The sequence below is a fragment of the Agelaius phoeniceus genome, chromosome 6, assembly GCF_051311805.1.
Source record: "Agelaius phoeniceus isolate bAgePho1 chromosome 6, bAgePho1.hap1, whole genome shotgun sequence".
NCBI lineage: Eukaryota > Metazoa > Chordata > Aves > Passeriformes > Icteridae > Agelaius > Agelaius phoeniceus.
In genome coordinates this window covers 12,734,851-12,756,569 of record NC_135270.1, presented here as the reverse complement: position 1 = coordinate 12,756,569, position 21,719 = coordinate 12,734,851, and the positions used below count along the sequence as shown (strand labels likewise).

General features: G+C 43.5%; 1 protein-coding gene across 7 annotated transcripts in view; it reads right to left on the bottom strand.

Annotated features, from left to right (window-relative positions):
- Window positions 1–436: 436 nt before the first annotated feature.
- The window catches only part of DENND2B (DENN domain containing 2B), a 153,869-nt gene continuing 132,586 nt past the window's right edge, over window positions 437–21,719 (bottom strand). For 6 of the 7 annotated variants that reach the window (XM_077179835.1, XM_077179836.1, XM_077179837.1 and 3 more), the window contains 6 exons: window positions 6,453–6,630; window positions 5,376–5,417; window positions 4,274–4,385; window positions 3,036–3,275; window positions 2,705–2,791; window positions 437–2,302 (listed from right to left, as the gene is read on the bottom strand). In XM_077179835.1, the coding sequence (XP_077035950.1) occupies window positions 2,268–2,302; window positions 2,705–2,791; window positions 3,036–3,275; window positions 4,274–4,385; window positions 5,376–5,417; window positions 6,453–6,630 (694 nt within the window). In that variant the 3' untranslated portion in view covers window positions 437–2,267. Of the gene's footprint in view, window positions 2,303–2,704; window positions 2,792–3,035; window positions 3,276–4,273; window positions 4,386–5,375; window positions 5,418–6,452; window positions 6,631–21,719 lie in introns of those variants that run through there. The other variant, XM_077179841.1, reaches the window with a different exon arrangement.

The following is a 21,719-nucleotide window of genomic DNA, read 5'->3' as shown; positions in this document are numbered from 1 at the left end:
GTGAATTCCTGGAGTGTCACTGTTTCTTAAGTTTGGTTTCTAGGGGTTTTTTAAATGGATTTTATGCTGTTAAGATTTTAAACAAAACTTTACCAATTTTAAACACAGGCCTCAGGATTAAAATTTGCCAATTTTAAACACAGGCCTGGATTTATTTTTCTTTAGAATTTTCCTGGTGCATTTACAATGTTCCATGCCCAGGAACACCATTAGTTTTAACAACTAATTTAGTAGGGAAAATAATGCACTCCTTGGTTTTTGTTCGTCTGATCCCTTCAAGCACAGACCTCCAGATACCACAGAATTGCTTCACACAGCTCTAGTCTGAGGATCAAAAAGGCACCCATAGATTTTTTGGGCCATGATCTCACCTTGCCCAGTGGTATCCTCTAATTCGCATTACAAAAATGGGAACGCGTTGACAGATGACACAATGTTTAAAAGCTTTCTCCTTTAATTTTTAAAGTGCAAATGGAGCAAAACAGCTTTGGCACAGGAGATGGGTTTTACAGCACAACATTCTTGTACATCGGCTTTGTCTTGCCTTTGCAGTAACTCCACAGCATGTCCTGATACAGTTTTATCCATCATTTTCTGAAGAGGAATTATGTATTTCCCCCTACAGTTACTAGCAGCTGTTGTTTATAAAAAGGCCAGAAGCCACCTGTACAAGTGACATTACTCCTTCCATGCTCAAGAATTACATCTAGCAATCATTCTGGAACTTGGAACATATCACAGAGTAAAACTAATGGAAGTTACCAGTTTTGGTGACATTTCCTCTGTAGCAAAAGCACCTGGTATTTCACTGACATTTCACATACACTTCAGATGCTTTTGTGGATTTTGGAGTGTGAGGGAGGTAACTGAAAAAGGAAACGACTTCACCTTTTCAGTGAACAGCCCTCGAATTTGCTCTATGAGGCTGATAGCAAACCAGAACCACTGTCAGGTCAGGAACTGCGCAAGCCTCAAAGCCCATCTAACTACAGCAGTCACGCTGAGAATGACGAACACCAGAGCGTGGTGGGTTTCCTTTGAAGGTAAGAGGCTTCAGCTAATTTTCATTATCTGTCAGATCTGAAGCATTTTATTTTTTTTTTTAATATTTTCTTCTTCAGACTATGGGAAAACTTATAGAACCTTAACAGGAGCTCTGTTTCTACATCAAGGAAGAATGTGACACTTGAGCACCACGCACAGCACAAAGCCAACTGAAAATTCCATAGGTCAGGAGCAGTATCTGTGATACAAAGATAAAATCATTCGCTGCTAACCCATGAAAAAATGTTTTAACAGATGCTTTTGTTAGGATAAAATTATTTAAAAAGGGGTATAAAATGTCTTGTCTTAGCCCTAGTGAAAAACACTGAAGAAACCCTAAAGTGAAAACAAAAACAGCAAACCTACCGAAAGACAGGTTTGTAATATCCACTTTACATTTTAATTACAAATTCATTTAAAAATCACAGGTGAGTTGCTGTGTTTGTACCTGCTCCACATGAGGAAGTGCAGAGGTTTGCAATGAATATAAACAAACAGGTCTATTTACAGAGTTTATTAGGATCCATACATACATACACTAGGAAAGGCTGTACTGTACCTACTTGCTGCAGCTTGCATGTCAGAGAGCTGAGATCTCCCCAGGCTTAGCATCTTAGTGCACAGTGGGTTATAAGGAGTTTACTGACCAGAGTTCAAACCAAGTGGAGGTTCTGCAATGTGAACCAAGTACCTTATTATCAAGTTACTTTGTTATTTCTCCTTTAAAATCAGTTCGAAGGAAACAGACAGACAGACAGACAAGCGCCTGTGCCGCACGAGAGCAGCCCCGTGCATAAAACCTCTCCCACGTACCCGAGCTCATTCACCCCGCAGTGTTCAGGCATCAAACATCCCTTGGAGTCAGTGGTTCTGCTGAGACAGTCAGCTGCACATAATCAGCTACTCGTTTTTGCACCAAGCATAACTCAACTCATACTAAAGAAAAAAAACAAGCACCTGGTATTCTCAGGAATATACAAATATTTACCACAGTTTTCTCGCTCATTACAAAATCAGTTACAAAAGCTTACAGCACATTATGTACAAACTCTGCCCAAAAACATGGAGGAGCCATCCTGTGGCACACTGACACAGCATCCATGGATCTTCTCCTGGAGCTGCCTCAGCTCGCTCCGCTCTCCTCCCGCTCCGCACTCCAGCGCCGCAGGTCTCTCGCACGGTGCCATAAATAGGTTTTGGGTTGGTGTTTCAGCAGGAAGGAGCTAGTTCTTCTTGTGGAGGAACTTCATTTTGTTACCTAAAGGAAGCACACCGTCAGTCTCCAGCAGATTGCAAAGTCAATCCAAAGTGACAGCAAATGGGTGTAACTTGTAATCAGCATCAGCAGGCAGAGCTGAGTTACAGAACATCGACTGCCCCAACCCCTTCCTGTTCCACTCCTCGATCATGGCTTGGCTCCCCCATCCCCAAGTGAAAATGAAAGTGTTAACAAGGACCATCATTAAATCTGGTTTTACACCTTTAACTATGTTTTTCATTGTTTTCTTTTTCTTAATTCCTATCATGCTGAAACCACTCTACTACCTCAGTTCACCTCGGGTATGGCTTTTTCAAATTAACAACAAAAAAAACACCACAACCAAAAGCCAGCATCACAATGAAAATCCATTTCAGAAATACTTCTAAAGATTTTCCTCACCGAGGCCTCGCAGGAACTTGTTTACTCCACTTTGTTCCGTGTCCGGGAGCTCTTCCAAATACTGTTCCACCCTCTGCTCGAAGAGCCCTGCGGCAGACAGGGAGACAGGGATGGGGTGAGCCGTGTCCGGCTGATCCCGGGCCCCGCGCAGGGCCCCGGCTCCCGCCCCGGCAGCCTCCGCTCGCAGCGACCTTCCGGTTAACCGGGCAGGATTTCAGGGATGGTTTCCGCTTTCCCGGTGAGCGCAGGGGGACGGAGGGGCGCTGCTGCAACCCGCGGGACCCCAGCGGAACAGCGCTACCCGCACCGCAGGGGAGACACCCACCCGTACCTTTAGCCCTGCATTTCCTCAGCTCTCTGTCCTGGATGAAACCGGCGAACATTTGGGATTCCATGAAAACTTCCAAGAAGCGGCGGATACTCTTGGAGGCCACAGATTTACGGAAAGCCTCCCTTTGGAAGGCACGCTCTCCTTTTTCATTCTGGGTTAGGAACAGGGAATAATGGCCAACTGTCTCCACAAAGAATCGGATAAAAACCTCAGACACTAATCCATTCAGGGTGTTACATTCTGCAAAATAAGGCAGCAATAAGACACCAAAATCAGCTGCTACCAGAGCTGTCAGCATTATCCCCGCAGGGCCAGGCTGTGCATCTCCCGGTTCCCTGATGCCGCGCTAACAGCTGGCCGGAGTGGCAGCGGCTCCCTGCACACCTGGATGCACATGGAGAGGGTGACAGCGCCATAACCACGGTGCCGGTCTGCAGAATTGGTGTTCTGTGACCAAGAGTCAGCGAGAATTACAAATCCTCAGCAAACAGCTCAGCAAATTAAACATTTGATGGGTGTTTCACCAAAATCAAACCTCCTGTTTTCACTCTTGAGCAAATTCTCTTCAAAAACTTCTGAATGACTCAGCATTGAAATATTTATCCCTGAGGATAATAAGTCTGTACCAAAAACTGATCAAAAATAGTCTGTTGTAGAATTTGGGCTTTCATAGTTTCTGAGATGTTTAAACAGTCTTATATATGTAATACATATGATTAGAAATAAATTCCAAAAACTGAATAAGGGCCTGTTTCATACCATTTAACCACAGGCATTCAATTCACCCTGGGCTGTTTTTATCACTGCTGAAGAGAAATATGAACCTTCAGAGACAGCCCAACCCATCTTGGACTAAAATTCTTTTCTGGTGGTACCTGCTTCTCCCCTGAAAATACCGAGTGCCAAGAGCAACTCCAAACTCAGACACACCCCTAAGCCTGGAGAATTATCTGGATTGAGTTAGGGCCAAGTTAACTGCAAACCTGTGTTTGAGCAAAGGTTCAGAGGGACCCACAGGAGTCCTTGTCATTTGCAAAGAAATTAAAATAAACCACAGGTGAGGTATCACTGTCTGTTGATGCCGTCAGTCTCATTCTCTCTGTGTGCTCAGACACAGCCTTTGATGTCACCAAAGGTACTTGAGACCTCAAGTCCCATCTTTGTTTCTCCTGCATGGAAAATGACAATTCTACCTACATTTGTCTATTACACAAGTCCCTGTTTCCAATGGAACTTACCATCATCTGAATCACTATCTGAATCCTGATTTAATAGTTCATTCTTTCTCTCTAGAGCCTGCTCCAGAGCAGCTTGCAATTTTCTAGGCAATAGTGTATCTTCATCATCCATCTGATGGAGGGAAAAAAAAATTCTTAATCCACAATAAACTATTCAGGAACTCCAGCAAATACTTTCAGCAGGTTTAGAATTCAGATGAAAAATATTTGCATCTGCTACTGTCATGGCTACATAAATAAAAGAATGAGAATCTATGTGCAACTAACAAATACTTGTAAAAATTTGTCACTCTTAATAAGATTTAAGTCAAGAATGATAATCCAAAGAGCAGGTAAACACAGAAATGTGGAACCAGCTCTTCACATGAAAGAGTCCAAATAGTTCTGTTTAACTAAATACACATCACATGAAGCCCTGCTCGGTGTACACACAGCTGCTGTAGTTGGTTGTAGGCAGCTCCTTTGGTCCTTGACAGTTGTTTTTACTGTTTTCTAGTCTGTCTTGTATTCTGGGTCTTGCCCCTCTTTCTCTCTTCATCTTACTTTATGCTTGTTCACCAGAAGCCAGGTAAGCACAGGAGCCTTAGCTCTGCAGCCACTGTTCACCAGCCAGGGAATCGAACCCAAAAGTTTCCCCATGCAACCTGCAGACTGTTGGTTTGAAATTATTTAGTGCCACATGACTGTCAGGAGATGGTGATCCCTCATGTCCTTGTTTACAAGGTTTCTGCTTTTCCTGTCACATTAAACTATTCTCCACCTCTGTGCTCTCACTCGCCAATTTTCTTTGCTATTTTTGTCCTTTTCACCTCCAACAGTGTGTGAGTTTTCTTGCTGAAGTGATGTTATTATCTTTGGATGTTTTCTTTCCACTGTGAATACAGTTCTTGATTCCTTCTGACAGTCACAGCCTCAATCCCTTCTGCCTACTGAGAAGTTCTTATTTGCAGGTGGAACAGAAAATGAGAACTTTTTTTCCCCTCATCGCTTTCGCTTTGCACAGACAATTCCTGCCAAATCCCTCTGATCAAAGAAACCCAATCACACCATAGGGGTAAACAGCTTGCTAGACTGCATGGCAGCATTCGGAGCTGTACTTTACCTGTCTGATGAATCGATCAGATCCCAGGTTAACCATCAAAGCCTACAGAAAAGAAAACACTGCTGTGAAATGTATCTGAAGACACAGAAAACATTCATTTGTTCATTGGTTTTTAATAGCAAAAGATCATCTGCTGAACAAGCCTCAACATGAATCAAATTCCTACTGTGAAACAAGAGGCTGTGTGCTTTATGAAACAACATGAAGGTTTTCTTTAGAGCTACAAGTCCAATTTAACATAGATACAACAGATCTCATACTAGATTAATATATTAAAAGAAGCTAAAAGGGTTTTTTTCTTAAATCTATGCAAGTTATAACTAATAATTTTGTTAACATGCAGTTGAAAACTGTTTCAAGGGGTTTAAAGAAAACAATGTGGAGGCAGCGGGGATTCCAAAGGGCAAGGGTGTGAAATACTCATGATAAAAAAGCAGCAAAGCTGAGAGATGGAGCTGGGAAGATGTGGAAGAGCAATGTTAGGAAAGCAGAGGGAAATGGAGCAGAGATTTACCTGGGCCAGAGGCACACAGGGCCTTGGAAGCGAGCACAAGAAAATTCCTTAGAAAAATGACAGGAAACTAATAGGAGCAAGAGAGAAAAGAGTGTGTCCTTGAGTATTTTTGTGGGTTTTTTACTGGAAGAGCTGATGAAGTGCAACTCTCATTTAATTTCCAATATAGTAACAACAAAGTCTTAGAAGGTAAAATTGTTAAAGGTTTTGTCTCCTGTGTGGGCTATGGCTTCATGCACCACTTCCATAAGGATTAAGAGATGTCATAGCAGATGGCTTCCTCTTGTTCCAGAACAAATCAGCATATTTACACCCTAAATACTGGTGACCAGGTCACTTGTCTCTGACAAGGTGCCAGGTGTGGAAGAGAGGCAGAATAAAAGAGAAGAATAAAGCTACTGCTGCAGCTTTGCCAAGAGGCAGTTGCCAATGAGAAGCAGGCAGAGAAGAAACAAAGAGGCAGATTAAAAATTAAACATGTGAGGATTTATGTCCCAGTGGCAGCCCTCTCCTAGGAGAGGCCAGCTTTACTCCAGGCAAACAATTGTGGTGCCAGCTCCTACCTCCTCTACAGGCAGGTCCTTGAGTTTGGGCAGAGAGCTGGAGAGCAGTCCCACCAGGAAGGGGGTAGGGCAGCACACGATGTCAATCATGGACGAGGGCAGGACAGGAATGAAGGTGTGCTGCCAGGAGAAGGGGTACAGCAGGGCCACTACAGCATGGGAGCAGCTCGACAGGGTGCTGGGGAGACAGCAACAACCACGTCAGCAAAGGCTTGTCTTGGTTCACAACAACTCCACCCACTGAGAAACTGTTGAAATTCAGGTGTCCAAGGTGCTGCCTCTCTGGCACTCGTGTCTTCAGACAGGCCTTGGTCCCCTTCCAGTCCCTACCCTCTCTGTGCTGTGCAGGGTGGCAGTTCACAGCACACCTCAAACCAAAGGTACAACACTAGAACCTGTTTGTTTCAGACTAGAATCCATTTGTTTCATAGGAGATGGTTTGATCTAGAAGTCAAGATTCAATGTTCCCAAAAGCACTCAAAAGCAGCCACTTTGAACAATTCTTAAAACCCAAAAGCAACTTCAGATCTTGGCTGTTATGATCATATCAGTAGTAAAAAAGCATAATAGTAAGGGTCCTAACTACAGGAACAAAGGAAAATGAAAAGTAAAATATAATTGGGAAAAAAATCCTCACAAAGAACTCTACCAAATCAGATATAAAAAGCCCCCAACAATCAATACCTGCTCCAAAGGAAAGCTGGTAAAAGCAACACATTTTTCAAAGATAGTGTATTTTTTTGACAATAGCATCTTTTTATTATAATAAATTTTAAAGGACTTATTAACCAACTTCAGTGATAAAGGTATTGATCCTGCTCAGCAGAGTACTCTAAAATACAGGTTGGTAGCTCCTAAAATTTAAGGCTTGATATTATCATGGCAAATGTCCTTCCATCACTGAATCCAATTCCCTTTTACAGTCACATGGTTTCCAAATGTTAAAAATTAAGGAACATCATTACCAAGTGAGTTTTCACATCAGGGAATAAAGACAAAATCTCCATATCACAGCTACAACGCCTGCCTCTCACAGGCTGAGATGACAGAAATTTGGTTCCAACATGACAACTAATTTTCTTGCATTGCAAACTTCTGCTGTGCTTAATGTAGCCATAAAGAACTATAAATAATAAATGCAGAGCGGTTACTGCTTCAAAATGCTGGGGAGAGATGCTCATTTCTTCTACTGCAAGACTTGGTGGAGACTTTAGGTGGCATCAGACCTCCACCAGAATAACCTTCATCAGCATTTTTACTTCAGTTGTGAATTGTTCCAAGGCCAGAGGAAAGGTTTCACCTGTTTGTTCCCATCAGTGATTTACCTTCAAAGTTTGCTGCATGAGAAAAATGAGAATAGGGGACAAAGAGAGAAAATGTTGGGGAAAAGCAAATCCTTGTGTTTTACTGCAAATAATCTGCTGGCTTGGTTTTAATTGACACTTCCTTTAAGATCTGACAATCCTAGCATGGATTTATAACAAACGTTGCCTGACACAAGACTCTTGTAAAATTATGCATTTCTCTAATTTGTATTTTTATATATAACAAGCAATGGGGTGCTGCCATTGCCTCATATTTTGGTCTCAAGCATTTACCACAGCAAGCACACTGGTGGTGTTTTGGAAGAGCTGTGGAACATGGTACAGACTCCCAGCACTTCCTCAAGATCACTTCAATGACTCCCTGGCATTTTCACCTACAACAAATTCAGTCATCTTAGCTGAGCAACCTAAAAAAAGAGCCATGTTAAGCTAAAAGCAGGAAGACAAACATTCTTCTGCTCTTCAGTGAGTATTTGTTTCCTTTCTGTAAAATGCCCTTTTGTAACATGTTGTGTTACACGCAGTGCTGTGACGTAAATCAGCCCCTGCAGCCTCTTGTGCCTGCTATTCCCACGCTGGGGAGGCTTCAGCCTCCAGCCCAGGACACTGGAATCTCTTCCTGAGCTTTCCTGGGAGCCGGCTGGGGCAGGGCAGGGCAGAGCCCAGGGAGCAGATGCTGGGGGTGTCCTGTGGCAGCAGCCAGCTCTAGCAGGGGTGCCCTATGCCAGCACCCCACGACAGTCACACCACTGCCCTGGCAGCGCCTCGGCCTCTGCACTTCAGCATTCTGCACACAGCTCTTCAGTTCAGCCTCAGAAAATCTTTCCTTCTGGAACATCTCATCCCCATGAAACATCCCCTCCAAGCTTCCAGCCCCCAGAATGTCCTGCTGCTATCCCTGCTGGACACCCCTCTGCAGGACTCCTACAGCTGTCACCAAACTCCTGCTTGTACAAAGTGCCTGTGTCTCTGCTCCAGCTGGAAAGATTGGTATTTAGAATGAATACACACCTTTCACTTCAGTGAAATTTCACAGTTTGTAAGATAAAATTCAGAGGTGATGGGTGCAAAGGAACCCCCAGCCTAAATTTTCAAAATACAGTTCAGAACCTTTTAAAGGGATATTACTGATGAGAAGCATGTTTAGTAAAGTAAAAAAAGAAAGGCCTACCCTGGGAAACCAAGTGTGCTCCAGTTTTTCCTTTCAAATGTGCAACCCACACATTATCCAACTATTCTTGTTTATGAGAATTAAGCAGTAAGGTCAGATGGTTTATTTTCTTTAAGGTGTGTGAAGCACACAAAGTAAAGCAACAGAATCATCAAAATTAGATTTTCAAAATATTTTCACTTTTAATACTCTAGGGCAGTTCCAGAGAGCTGGTTTGAAGAGTGGGCTTTTCCATTTGGCCTGTGCCAAAGTTTTACAGGAATGCTGCATAATATTCTAGCTGTTGTTGACGCTTCTTGATTTCCCTGGGTTTTTTTCATCTTGTAAAAAAATTATTTGGAATTTGCCAACATTTTGGTTTTCTCTATGCCTTTTTATTCACTGGATTAAAAAAAACCTTCAGTGTTTGATCTTCTCCCCGTGAAGGCAGTAATACAAGATTATACAAGTATATTGAGACATTTCTTAAAGACAAATTTCTCTTTAAGAGATCCTTTATCATGTTACAGGCAAAATATGACATTGCTTCTTTCCCACTCAGAGTTGATTTATGTTCCTCTGGGCTATTTTGTTTCCCAAATCATTTTCTCATGATAGCACACAGAATCTTTTCCTTGTTGTGTTGCTGGTTGGGGAGATGCAAGCTCAGACTAAGAGCTGAGGCACAGAATTTCAGACACAGCTGTTACTCAGCTGAATTTTGGAGACAGCTTATGAACACCGTTTAGATCTACATCAAAAAGCAAATCACTGTGACTTAACAAGAACCTTTTCTGTCCTTTAGATAGGGAGAATGTCTGGTAGCAATTTCTGGGTTGGCCAACCAACAAATAACCCCAAGCTTAGGCTGTATCCATATCTTATCACAGCACAATTAGCACACTCTGAGAAGGACAAGCTGCTGCAGGGGATGGACACTGCCCTGGCTGGGATGTCAGTGCTGGCTGTGCTTGTTTCAAGGACTGAGCCTTGTTGCACACTGCAAGTCGCCAACTCTCTCAAAGTGCTAAAGGCATATTCAGTTACAATTTCTACTCCCAAAGGAAATATTCCACAAATACCCTTGATAAGTCTCTTTTCTTTCTAACAATAGCCAACAGTCATTCCTTCCTGCTTCTCCCTCCACACCTAGAACTTCTCACAGGCCCAAGGGAGCTTCACACACTGAGCATCTCCCAAATCCAGGATTAAGCCTCTAGCACAGACAACCACTTGCTGGTTTAGCTCCCTGATCCCACCTCACTATTGACATGCACCTCCACAGTCAGTTTGGCATTTGCATTGAAGGAGAAAGCAGGAATATCCCTTTCCTTCCTCCACTTCCCCTGAGGGACAGACAAACTTCCTCAGCCAGGAGAAGAGGGAGGCACCCCTCACATGCAGGGCCAAGCCACCCAGCAGTTGTGTCACCTCAGACTGGTGCCAGCTCTGTGCTGTGCCAGTTCTCTGGACCGTGCCCTGGACTGCGACCAACTCAACCAGTCTGGGCTCCCTGCTCCCTCACATTGAGAAACACAGCCAAAAACGTAAATTCACAAAAAGTGTTTCCACTGTTTACTTTTCCACAACCTTTTTATGTTCCTCATCTCTCCCTGCTGATTAAATGATGTTGCTCTGCCCACATTTGCTGAAGTCTTTCATCTGCCCTGTTGACACATTCATGCTGCTGCCCACAAGCACTTTGAGCTACCTCCCTGACACACATCCCTTGTCTGCTCAGGAGAGCTTCCTTCCACTTGAGGCTGGAGTCTGAAGGCTCTGTCCTTCCCATCCCTTGACTCACATGGGTATTACACACCCTGACACCTCATCACAGGCCATGGCCCTGCTTTTCTGGGACACTCCTACCCTTGGGCCACTGATGAACTGTGTAGCAAAAACAGATCCCTGACACTTCCCTTGTCGACTCTTCCATGCCTCTCCTGATCCTGGATTAACTCCAGTCTCTCACAGAGGTCTGTGACAACTCTGCAAGATAAAACAGTCTGAGAGGTTTGCAGAGGACTCTAAAGGACTCTGGGGAGAGGCTACAGGCCAAGTGCTCAGCCCAGCTCCCCTCCAGCACATACAGGCCGCAGAGGTGGAAAGGACAAAGTAGAAAACTTGAAAAGTTACATCAAGTAAAGGGCAAGTGGAAGTAAAAACCATGGCAGCCTGATAGACTTTGGGTGGAGATGGAGAGCAGGCAGCATTGCTGTTGCTGTGCTGGCAGTAATTCAGGGCAGTACTGTGCTGTGCCAGATAGGCAAAATAAAGGCCCTGACAAAATAAAGGTTTCTCTGGGTGCATAAGAATAAATAAGAGCAGCATTATTAATCAGGTTGATAAGACTAAGTAATAGCATCAGGGACAAGACATAAATGAAAACTTCTAAGTGTCAGAACTGACAGTGTCCAAACTCCATCAGGCTGCAGTGAGCTCCTGCAGCATTCCTGCAGGTCAGCTTTTGAAGTGAGCCCTTGAGGATCCCTGGCCCTGGAAAAGCTGCCTGACAGTGGGGACATGTTACTGCTTTCTCCCTGCTCCAGAGTGTGGGTGCTCAGCTCCAGGACTCCCCCCGATCCCCAGGTGCTCTGCTCCTGAGGCCCCCTGAGCCCCCACATCAATGGTTTGTCCTTCATTCCGGGTTCTGTGCTGTGAGGATACATTTTTTGTTAATCCACCAACTACTCATCAAAAAGAGCAGAGAGGAATAAAATAAGAATCCAAGACTTCATTTGCTGCAATGGTGCAGGACATCTCCAGTTTTCCAGCCAGCGTAAAACTATCAAACATGACAAATACAAATTCTTCCTATACAAAATTGTCGCTGTTTCTCTGTTACCACTGCTAGGATGTTTAACTGGGGAAAAAAAATCTTCAATTCCTGTCTTTTGACTTAAATCAAAGAAATTGCATGTTTTTGCAGCTTTTTGAACAAGAACTAACCCTTAAGGCCTCCCATTCCTGATGGCTGTGGGATACCTCCCTATTTGTAGGATTGCTTGCATTTGTAAGGCTCAATTTCACATTATATGGATTCAAAATTTGACTTGTTTTCAGTGATCTTTTTGAGCTTGTGTGTCTACCTCTGGATAACCATTTTGGTTTCCAATTTAAAGCAAAGATATATAGAATCAAAATAATTCAGGTAGGAAGAAACGTCAGGAGATCAACTGATCCAATTCCCCCTTGCTTGACATCAGATTAGTTTGTTTCCAAAACCAAATGAAATTATACATTATTTTTTTGTATTAAACATCTTAGCTGCACTTTTTTGTGAAGGAGGGAGTGCCCGGTGTGCCAAGGACTCCTACCTAGTGATGTCTAAACTCATTCTGATTTGGCTATGTTAGAAGCCATCTTAAAAAATCTTTGTTGTGCATACTGAAAAGAGCCTTATTTAGCTCCTAATTTCTTCAGAATAAATTGTTAGCACTAAGCAAAACCTCCTTCTGTAGCCTTGGGCTACACTGAGAAATGAAGGCTCCTCTGGGAGAAAGAGTTCTTCTTCCTCCTGCAGAGAACCTGAGGGGAGGGAAGAGCAGAAAAGGAAAGGAAAGGAAAGGAAGGCAGGAAAGAGACTGAACAAATGCAAGGAGGTAAAATCAAGATCAGGGAGGTAGACCTGGGAGGGGAGGGAGACAAAATGAGCCTGATGAGCAGGTAAAAAGGAAAATGAGGGCAAAGGGGCTGGGATGTAAAATTAAGGGACAAGACAGTGACTGCCTGGGCTGAACAATGCAAGGACCAGGGAAAACCATTTAATGTGAACATGACTAAAGCTATCACACACATGTGATGCCAAATTACGAGGTGCCAAGGTGAAACTGGTTCCTCCCTGTTGCTATAGACAGATGGAAGGAGGTGGGGCTGTCTGATGCCACTTGCCCCTCCTCTGCCAGTACCAGAGATGCTGAGAGGGGCAGCAGCTGCAGGAGGGAAGGTCACACACCAGGACAGCTGAAGGTGACAGAAGCTCAAAGCCCACTGGTGGCAATCAAATGGAAATCAAATACAACCAGTGCTCTACACTTCAGCCACTGCTGCTAAGCAGACAGACACAAACCCACAGTTTTATCAGGAATAATTCTCAAATTGAAAAGTTTCTTCCACAACAAATACATTTACCTGTCCCTGAGAGGAAAAAGATTATGACCAATACAAACACCAGAATTTGGGCTTAACATATTTTTGTTTGACCCAAATTAATTCTAATCCAGTAAATTATCTGGGCACTAATAAAATAATTCTTTCCAATGACTACAGAGCAGCAGGAGTTACAATCAGGTCATGCCTCACCTCACCAATTAAAGCATGAGGGGACAGGCAAATTACTGTTTTAGGCTTTGATTCAACACAGTATTTCAGCAGAAGTTTCAGCTTTAATTTACTTTCACTGTGCTGAAATACTTTGCTGAAATAAAGCCTCAAAGACCTTTCTTTTCCCATTTCTGTTTTAATCAGACCAGCCCTCAAGACATAATAACACCTTCTGAACCACAAGTTCCCTCACTGCTGTGGGAGAGGCTGCTGCAAAGGCTGCCTCTCATCAGCAAGGCATGTTGAAGCTTTGGAAATTTGAATAATTTTTTACTTTTCTAGAAGCCCTTCAGGGGCTGGGCAAACTACAGAGGTTCCTTCAAGCCTTTCTAAGGTGGTTTGGAACTAGAGACTGTAATTTTTGAAGCTAATAAATATTGTAGTTTCATGTTAATGTATTATTAATACATTTTTTAATTTTAAGAATATAATTTATTTTTAAAGTCAAATAATTAGATTTTAACGTCCTGGATTGAGAATTCCCCGGGGCAGAATCCTTCTGTAAAGGGTCCAGCTCTGTGTAGGGGTACACAGGGAGGAGGACTCCCCTGCTGCTGCCAAACACTTCTCCTCACCTGACCTTCAAGTGAATCTGTAAAAATCTGGGTGTCTGCAGGAACTTTAGGATGGAGTGGTTGCATGTGTGACCTAAAAGAGAGCTCTGAAGTTGCTGAATTTCCTGTTACTAAATCTGATTTCTCTACACTAATCAATACGATGTTTAAAATCAAAAGAGTGGGTTCATATTACATGGAAAATTGCATGAGTTTGGACTGTAAAAGCCAGAGTAATATTTTGCATTTATTTTATACAGCAAATATTTAATAAGAGGTGAACTAAGAGTCAGCACCTGAGGTCTTTAGTAGTTGGCCTAAAGTATGCAGCTAATTTGTATCTCTGATCAGTATCCAATATCCTTCTTTTCAGGAAACACAGACAAATCTGTGCATATTTTAGGCTGCTTTTTCTCTTGATGGCACAGGAGACCCACTAATGGAAGGCTGTGCTCCTAGTGTTTGAATAAAATTAGGAATTCTCCAGTGTAAATGTGATGATGTATGGGAACACAAGCAATCCATATGAGGATCGTGGTGAGGCAGGTCCATTTGGCCCATCTCAAATTCAGCAGCCAGTTCTGAACATTTCACAACTGAATCATCATACACAGTGCAAGAATTATTGCTACAGTCAACCTCTGGCACAGGGTAAAGAGCTCCCCAGAGCACAAACAGCAGATCTCCCTGTCTGCTATGGGCTGGAACATCTCTCACCCAGACCTAACAAATATCCACATGTACTACCAGCACTGAGGCGACAGCTCAGTCCAGAAGCAGGTGAAAATCCCTCACTCTGCACAGGAGCTGGACAAAAGGAGAACCTTGCTCAACAAGTGAACACTTGCTAGGGTGGGTGATTGCTTTGCCAAGCCAGCAGCGCTGCCCTGGCACCTGTGCCCTCAGCCCCCAGGTCCATCCACACTCCCCCCACCCAGCAAGCAGCAGCCTGATGCAGAACCAAACTTTGCTTGTGCCAGGGTGAAGGGCAGAGTCCAACCACAGTGGCTTCCCTAATTTGAATGCTGATATATTTGCTGCTAGTGACCTCTGTGATATCTCATGGAATGCAAACAAGTGATAACGCTGGCAGGGAGAGGGGGGCACTGAGACTGAGGAGGAAATGCATATTTTCCACATCACATCAGGCCAATTATCAGTTATTCTCCTTTCCAAAATCCTTTAACTATGCTTACAGCTCCAAGAGTGAAGCTGTTTAACCTTCACACCACTCAAATGGAACTTTTGGCCCATGCAAAGGAGCTAAACCCAAACCCAAGCCTTCTCTTACAAGTAACAAGTCACACTTCAGGTTTTATGTGGTGCTTCCTACAGGGCAGCAGGAGAACAGCCAAGCTTGTAAACCTCTCAGAAAGGAGTCCCAGTGTGTCCTCACCTGTCTGGCAAAAGCAGGGCTACAGTTCCTTATCAGTGGGGCACCAGTGACGCACTTAACTTTGGGACAGGACCAGTGACTACTGAAGGTGAGTTATGGAGAGCACAGGCAGCAATACCTTTGTGCTATTGATGATTCCTAGGAGGAGATTTTTTTGTGATGAACTAAAGGTTACAACCCTGTTTCTGCAATTGTTTTCCCTGACTTTGATTCATGGAGCCATGGTTTGCCTCACTGCAGTGTCAACGAGCACAGTTCATGGAGCAGACTTGCCCAACATTTTGTGTCATCATCTGGGTTCCTTTTCTAGTCCCTCCTTCCTGTACTTGACAGAAAACTGAGTGGGCAACATCATCATTGATAAATTCTTGTCTGGCCACATCCCCTTCAGCTTTAGTGTGCAACATCCTCTCCTGGTTTGGGCTGTTTTACCCTCCCAGCATGGATCCATCACTGACACTGAACGTGTTCCCACAGCTTCACAGAGATGGACACCGTGGAAGATGATGTGCCCTCAGAGGTTCTTTTCTTAAAGCCAGTGGATTTTTCAGTCACATAAAGTAATTCAGATTTTCAATGTTTGATAATTAAACAGCTCATTAGTACATATAAAAGGAGGAGTAAGTGCAGGTTCATTCTGACTATACAAGAGGCTTTCTTTTTGGTTTTCATCCAAATTTTGCAAAAATCTCCAAGATTTTAGTTCAGTAAGAGCTGCATTTTCAGAACCAGCTCTCCATCCCTTTTGGGAATACCCGAGTGACAGTGTGGGGTCCCACAGATAACCTGCAGAGCACAACCCTGGCTCAGGCAAAGACCGAGGCTGCATCCCATGGAGCTGAGAGCTGCAGAGCAGAGAACACTGCTAGGAGGGCTCTCCCTCTCTCAAAGAGTAGCTTTGAAGTACTCAATTTAAAAGAAAGAAGAGAACAGTTGATTAAAGGGGATTGTGGTATTAACAAAGGCATTATTTTTTGCTCCTGTAATACTTATGTGTAAGCAAGGCACATGAAAGCCCCTGGAGAAAGAGACATGCAAAGTGCCCTACAGAATGAGGACTTGCCTTTTCAAGAAAATGGGATCTGGGGGAAAAAGTCATTGCTTTGACACATCATCTACCTGCCCAAGCTTTGTCAGGCGGTTGCAAGAAAAAACAAACCAAAAAACAAACCAACAAACCAAACCTTTCCAAGTGTGAAGTTCTCCTTTGTATCCACAGAGTTCTGCAATCCCTTTCCTGCAGGACAATTTGTTAACATGAATCCAGAACAAAAGGGCTCTCAGAGCAGGTGCTCCACAGAAGAGTTAATTCCTTGTTCTTTCCACACTGGGAACTTTGCTCCCACCAGCCCTTGCTCACACTGGGGGTCTCAGATTCCCAGACCATCACTCCACTGTTAATAGCAGGACAGCCCTAAAGCAGGGTGAAGTATTTTTCTAGGTAGTAACCAATGAGGACAGCAACAATCTCCCCCTAATCTATCTCATTTAAAAGCGGAAAAGAGGGAATCTAAATCCTCTTGCAAGGAGAAAAAAAGTCAAGTTGGGAAGATGTTGCAATTTACTGCCACATTGTGCCACTAAGCAATCCAGAAGGGAATTACCAAGCAGCAGGGTCATCTTTGTATCCCATTTCCTTTCATGGGGAAGGGAGAGAAATTTTTTTTGCACAAATTGAAAGTGGAAAAATTATGTTTTCCCACTGTAGAGCATTGGCCAAAGCCTGGAATGACATAAATAAATACCACTGGAAAGCAGGGGAGGAGGGAAGGAAGAAAAGGAAAATTATACAAGCTGTACCCTTCTTGGGACATGGCATATGAAAAATGCCATTGGAGTTTTACTGCACATTAAAAATGTCACTATTAGGTTGTTTTCTCTGGGACTGTGGAATATTAAACAAGGCAGAGACTTTGAATGTTCAGCTTGTTTCTTGGTCTGTCCCTTTTGCCTGACACACATTTTCCTACTGTCCCTGTACAGCTGCTTGTTGGTATCAGCCATCACACAATCTAAGTGCTGGAGGAAGTAATCCAAGTGGTACAAAATGTAGTTACCTCTTGAGAAGAGGGAGCAAAGTGCAAAATTTCTCTCAGGAATCTTTGAGACAGCTCTGCTAGCCCCCTGAACAGGGGCTGGTCTGGCTCTCACTGGAGGAAACAAACTCTCTGGCTACATACATGAGAAATGGATGTTTTTGCTGTAGAATAAATTCTGTCTACGTTGGATAATTATACAAAGGCTCCTTCCTTCCACTGCAGAAATTAGTGAAATTCTCTAGCTTATTTTCATATCAAACCCGCCAAGCACAATAATCCTGACAGTATTAAGATAGCACTTCAAGTTCTTTGGATAAAAATACACCAGAAGAAACATCAGCCATCCATACTTCTCCTGGGTTTAGAGAGAAGATCTGTGAGCTATTCCACATTCCACAGGTGCAGTAGTCTGCATCTCCAAACATCATCTTTAATGCACAGTTGATAATTAAAAGACTACCAAGATGCTGTAGTCTGTGCTCAGAAATGGTACAGACCAGTCAGAGACTGACAGCAGTAAATTCTCCCTCACAAGCTGCTTTCTGGCATGTATTTTTTGTCAAATTTCTCTCACCTTTGTTTTTCTGGAGGTTTTTGTGATGGGGAAAGTAAAGGAAGTCTTTATTGCTGGCCAAAGCTCACATGTGTTTGTTTACCTCTCTATTAGCACGACTCTCTGTGCTGATACAAGAGGTTTTACCTTTTAAGCTGCAGGCTGGCAGACTTTACAAGTGTTACAAGATGCCAGCTACTGGAAAGGAGCTTTCCCAGGCAGTTGGTGAAGCTGTTCAGACCTGTCATGGCCATGACTGGTTTGTAAGAATTAAATCCTACTTTTGTTAATAAAAAAGGAGCAATAAGGAAATAGAGAATGAGCTTGCACTTCAGTAATTTGCCCCAGAGATTAGCTATTCTTGCTTTTCCACTTGACCTTGCTACTGGACTGAAGAGCAATGATTTACTACTAAAACATTGCCACTTATCTCTTATTTAAATTTGCATATTTTAACTTGAGCTACAAGATCATGCTATGATTTTGGCTGCTAGGTTAAAGGATGTTTATTAGGTAGGCACCAAGAAATGGGGACCAGGCTACCTCTCAGCTCTTGCTGCCAGCTTCTAGCCTGGCCCCAAAACAACAGATTCAAACATGAGGAGAGGCATCACCACTCCCTGAACATCCTGGGCACAGCAGAGCCAGCCCTGAGCCGTGTCTGTGCGTGAGAAGAGGGAAACACTGCTGTGTTCTGAAAGCCTTTGCCCTTGAACACAAGAACACTCTGCTCCTCCTTTGCTCCAGAGTTAACAGAGACATGCCTGTGGGATGACTTCCCCACTATTTACATATTTCTGCTCTGTCCTCTATTAGTCAGTGTTTCTGTCTCCAGCCTGTAACCTTTGGTCAGGTCTGGGATCTGCCTGGACTTTCTACAGTTGTGCTGGAAGAGAGATTCCTCCTGCAGTTCCAAATACTGTGCGGAGGAGCAGGGTTAGGGTTGTCTCCCTGAGACCCATGCTCCTGCTTCACTGAGAAGTAGCTGAAGTACCTCATATAAAACCAAAATTCACAACAATGAGAAGTTGTTTTGTCTTTTACAAGAGGAGGGGATCTATAGAAGCATTTCACATCCCCAAAAGTTTTCAAAAGAAGAATATTGGAGGATTTGGATTCATAGCAAAAAAACAAACTTCATCCAAACACTCCTACTGACTGTGGCTGGCATTGGACTGGACCCATATGTGAAATGTAAGCAAAATATCCTCAGAGTCCTTCCCAATATAGTGGATTACAGCAACAGTGGTTTTTATATATAAAAAAATGGGTTTATAACAAAAGGGCATTGCTATGTCCAGGGCCTTCCCTTCCCTCTGCAAACATTCAGGGGAAAAGGCAAAGAGGCTGTTCTCCCACACATGGATACATCACCTCCTCAGCAAACATGCCCACAAATTTGTTTCCCCAGCATAAAACTAAAACAAGCAGAGAAATGTTTTTCTTCCAATGTTTGCTTTCTATTTATTTTCTGTTGCTACCTTTGTGCCTGCAGCAAGGTCAATGTTCCTGAGCCCCAGGCCCCACTGGTTTTGCATCTGCTGCCTCTCAAACCCCAGAGGATGGCACAGGAGCAGCCCCCCTTTGCAGCTGGCAGGCACAGGACTATTCCAGAGTTGGGGTGAACAGGCAGAATGTTGGGAACATAAACAGGGGGTCCCAGTGGGACAGGGATTAGAGCTGGCCTGAAGCATATCACATCAGCTGTGCTTTCAGCAGATTTTTAAGGAATTGGAGCCTTAAGTTTCCTTTTTAAGAGCTGTTATATTATTATTATTATTATTATTATTATACCAAGTTTCTTTATTATTATTTTTGTTTCCCTGTTGTCTGCTCCACTGTTCACAGAAAGCAAAATTCTGAAAGGTCGCTGGCAGATTCACATTCATTTTTGAAGGTGAGCAAATAGCTGCAGGGATTTATTCACCCAAATTCAAGCAGAAAAAATACATAATCAACGTATTGAGGGGAAAAATACCCAAACCTAACTGCACATATCTAACGAGGGCAACCTCACAGTGCTGTCATTCAGAACTTTGCTGTTGTTTCCTCACTACTTGGGAGCATCACTCTCTGTGTTAACAATCTCTTCCTGCAAAGATCAAGGACTTGAAATTTTGGCACATTCTGGGCACTGTAAGAACCATAAATAACAACTTACTGAATGAATCTCACTTCACCAGGCATGACTTTCCCAGACTTGTATAATGTGTGAAATCATTTATTGCTGGAAACAGGCAGCCACAAAAGCCCACTGCATCTTATTGTTTGAAGCCTAAACCTCAACATCATTTATTTCTAAGCTAGTTTTTGGGTACATACAGAAATCAAACCCTTGTAAAATCATTTTAATTTCCTGCTCTCATTCTTTGGGCACAGAGTGGACCTGTGAGATATTTAGCTTCTCTTTTTTTCCCCCATTACTGGTAAACTCCAGTTTCAGCCAGGATGCCCATAAACAAAATTCATGTCAGACAAGGCAAAGGTTCCAAGAAGACAGTTACTAGCTCAAAGCCAGAGTGTTTCATTTTAGACTTCATCCTTATTTAAACCATGCAAATCTCAGTAAGTATTGAATTTAAATCCACTGTCACTTTCTCCAGGCTCTTGTCAAAGGACTCATTATTAGTTTCTGGTTTACAGTACCTCCTAGATCCCCGTGCTGAGAGGGACCACAGTGCACAAAGCAGAGCTGCTGCACACACAGAGCAGGAAGTGGTCTCCATCCCAGAGTGTTTGGGATCCCAGACAGAGCAGACAAAGGATAAGAAAGAGGTGCTATGTTTCCAGCATGTGACACTGAGCAGGTCAGAGGGTCAGAAGGATAGCTCAGGATCCACAAGTCTGCATGCATCTACCACATCAGATTTTGTCATCCTCTTATCAAATGAAACCAAGTATATACATACAATAAAGGGTACATGTGGATATAGTAAAGCACATGAACATAAGCCCTTCTTGTAAGAAAGGTTCTGTTCCTTCTTACAGGAGCAAGCACAAAGCCTCCCAAGCCTCTCGGATCCATCTGAATCCTCTCTTTTCTCCTGTGTTATGGCCCTTATCCCATGGCCCCCTCTGACACAAGCACAACAGCTCACTGGAGAACAGTTTCTGCAGGAGAGCACAGTGTAGGGATATGTGTTTACCAAAAGGGATCGTTATAATTTCTGGTTCCTGTTGGTCCTGGTGCCCTATTTCTGTGTGCCAAAGGGTGAGCAGCACACTGTCTGTAAGCAGAACTCTTTTTCCATGCTCCAAGGCCTGTGGGACTAGGCAGCTACCGAGAGAAAGGTAATTGCACAGACAAGCCTGAACTCCCAGCCAGGGCTGCAATGTATAAAACCCTGGCTGCCCGATAAAGTCCTGGGTTACCACAAGCCCTCACTATCAGCAACACAACTGTGTTCCATGCCAAGCTACCTTGAGCCTGTCAAAGTAGGTTTAGTTGTTGATTTTCCCTGGACAGTGCCCAGGGCACTATATGACATTGGCTAGGCCAGGGAAATGTTCCAGGGAATGGCTGCTGTCTGTCTCATCCCTCATGGCTGAGGATCTTTCCCACAGCAAGGCATCCCTGCAGGACTGTGCCTGTGATCCACAGAACACTACAGAGGAGCAACTGGGAACTCCAGAGCAGAGCAGCAGTTGGCAGCTGCACAGCAGAGCCCTCACTTTTGCTGTACCACTTCTGTGAGTTTCCACTCGGATCACTGTGCCTTTGGAAGGAATGCAGACCTGTGTCAATCTGAATTACAGTCAGACTTGTGGGTGCTGAAAGAATGGCAAAACAGAAACAGACAGAATAAAGTGAATAAACATGCTGTAAGAAAAGTCAGAAGGAACACACCAACAGTATTTCTAAAGCTACCTGCTCCAATATTCATAGTGTGATTCATATGTCTACTAAAGTACTGCAGAAACCCTGGA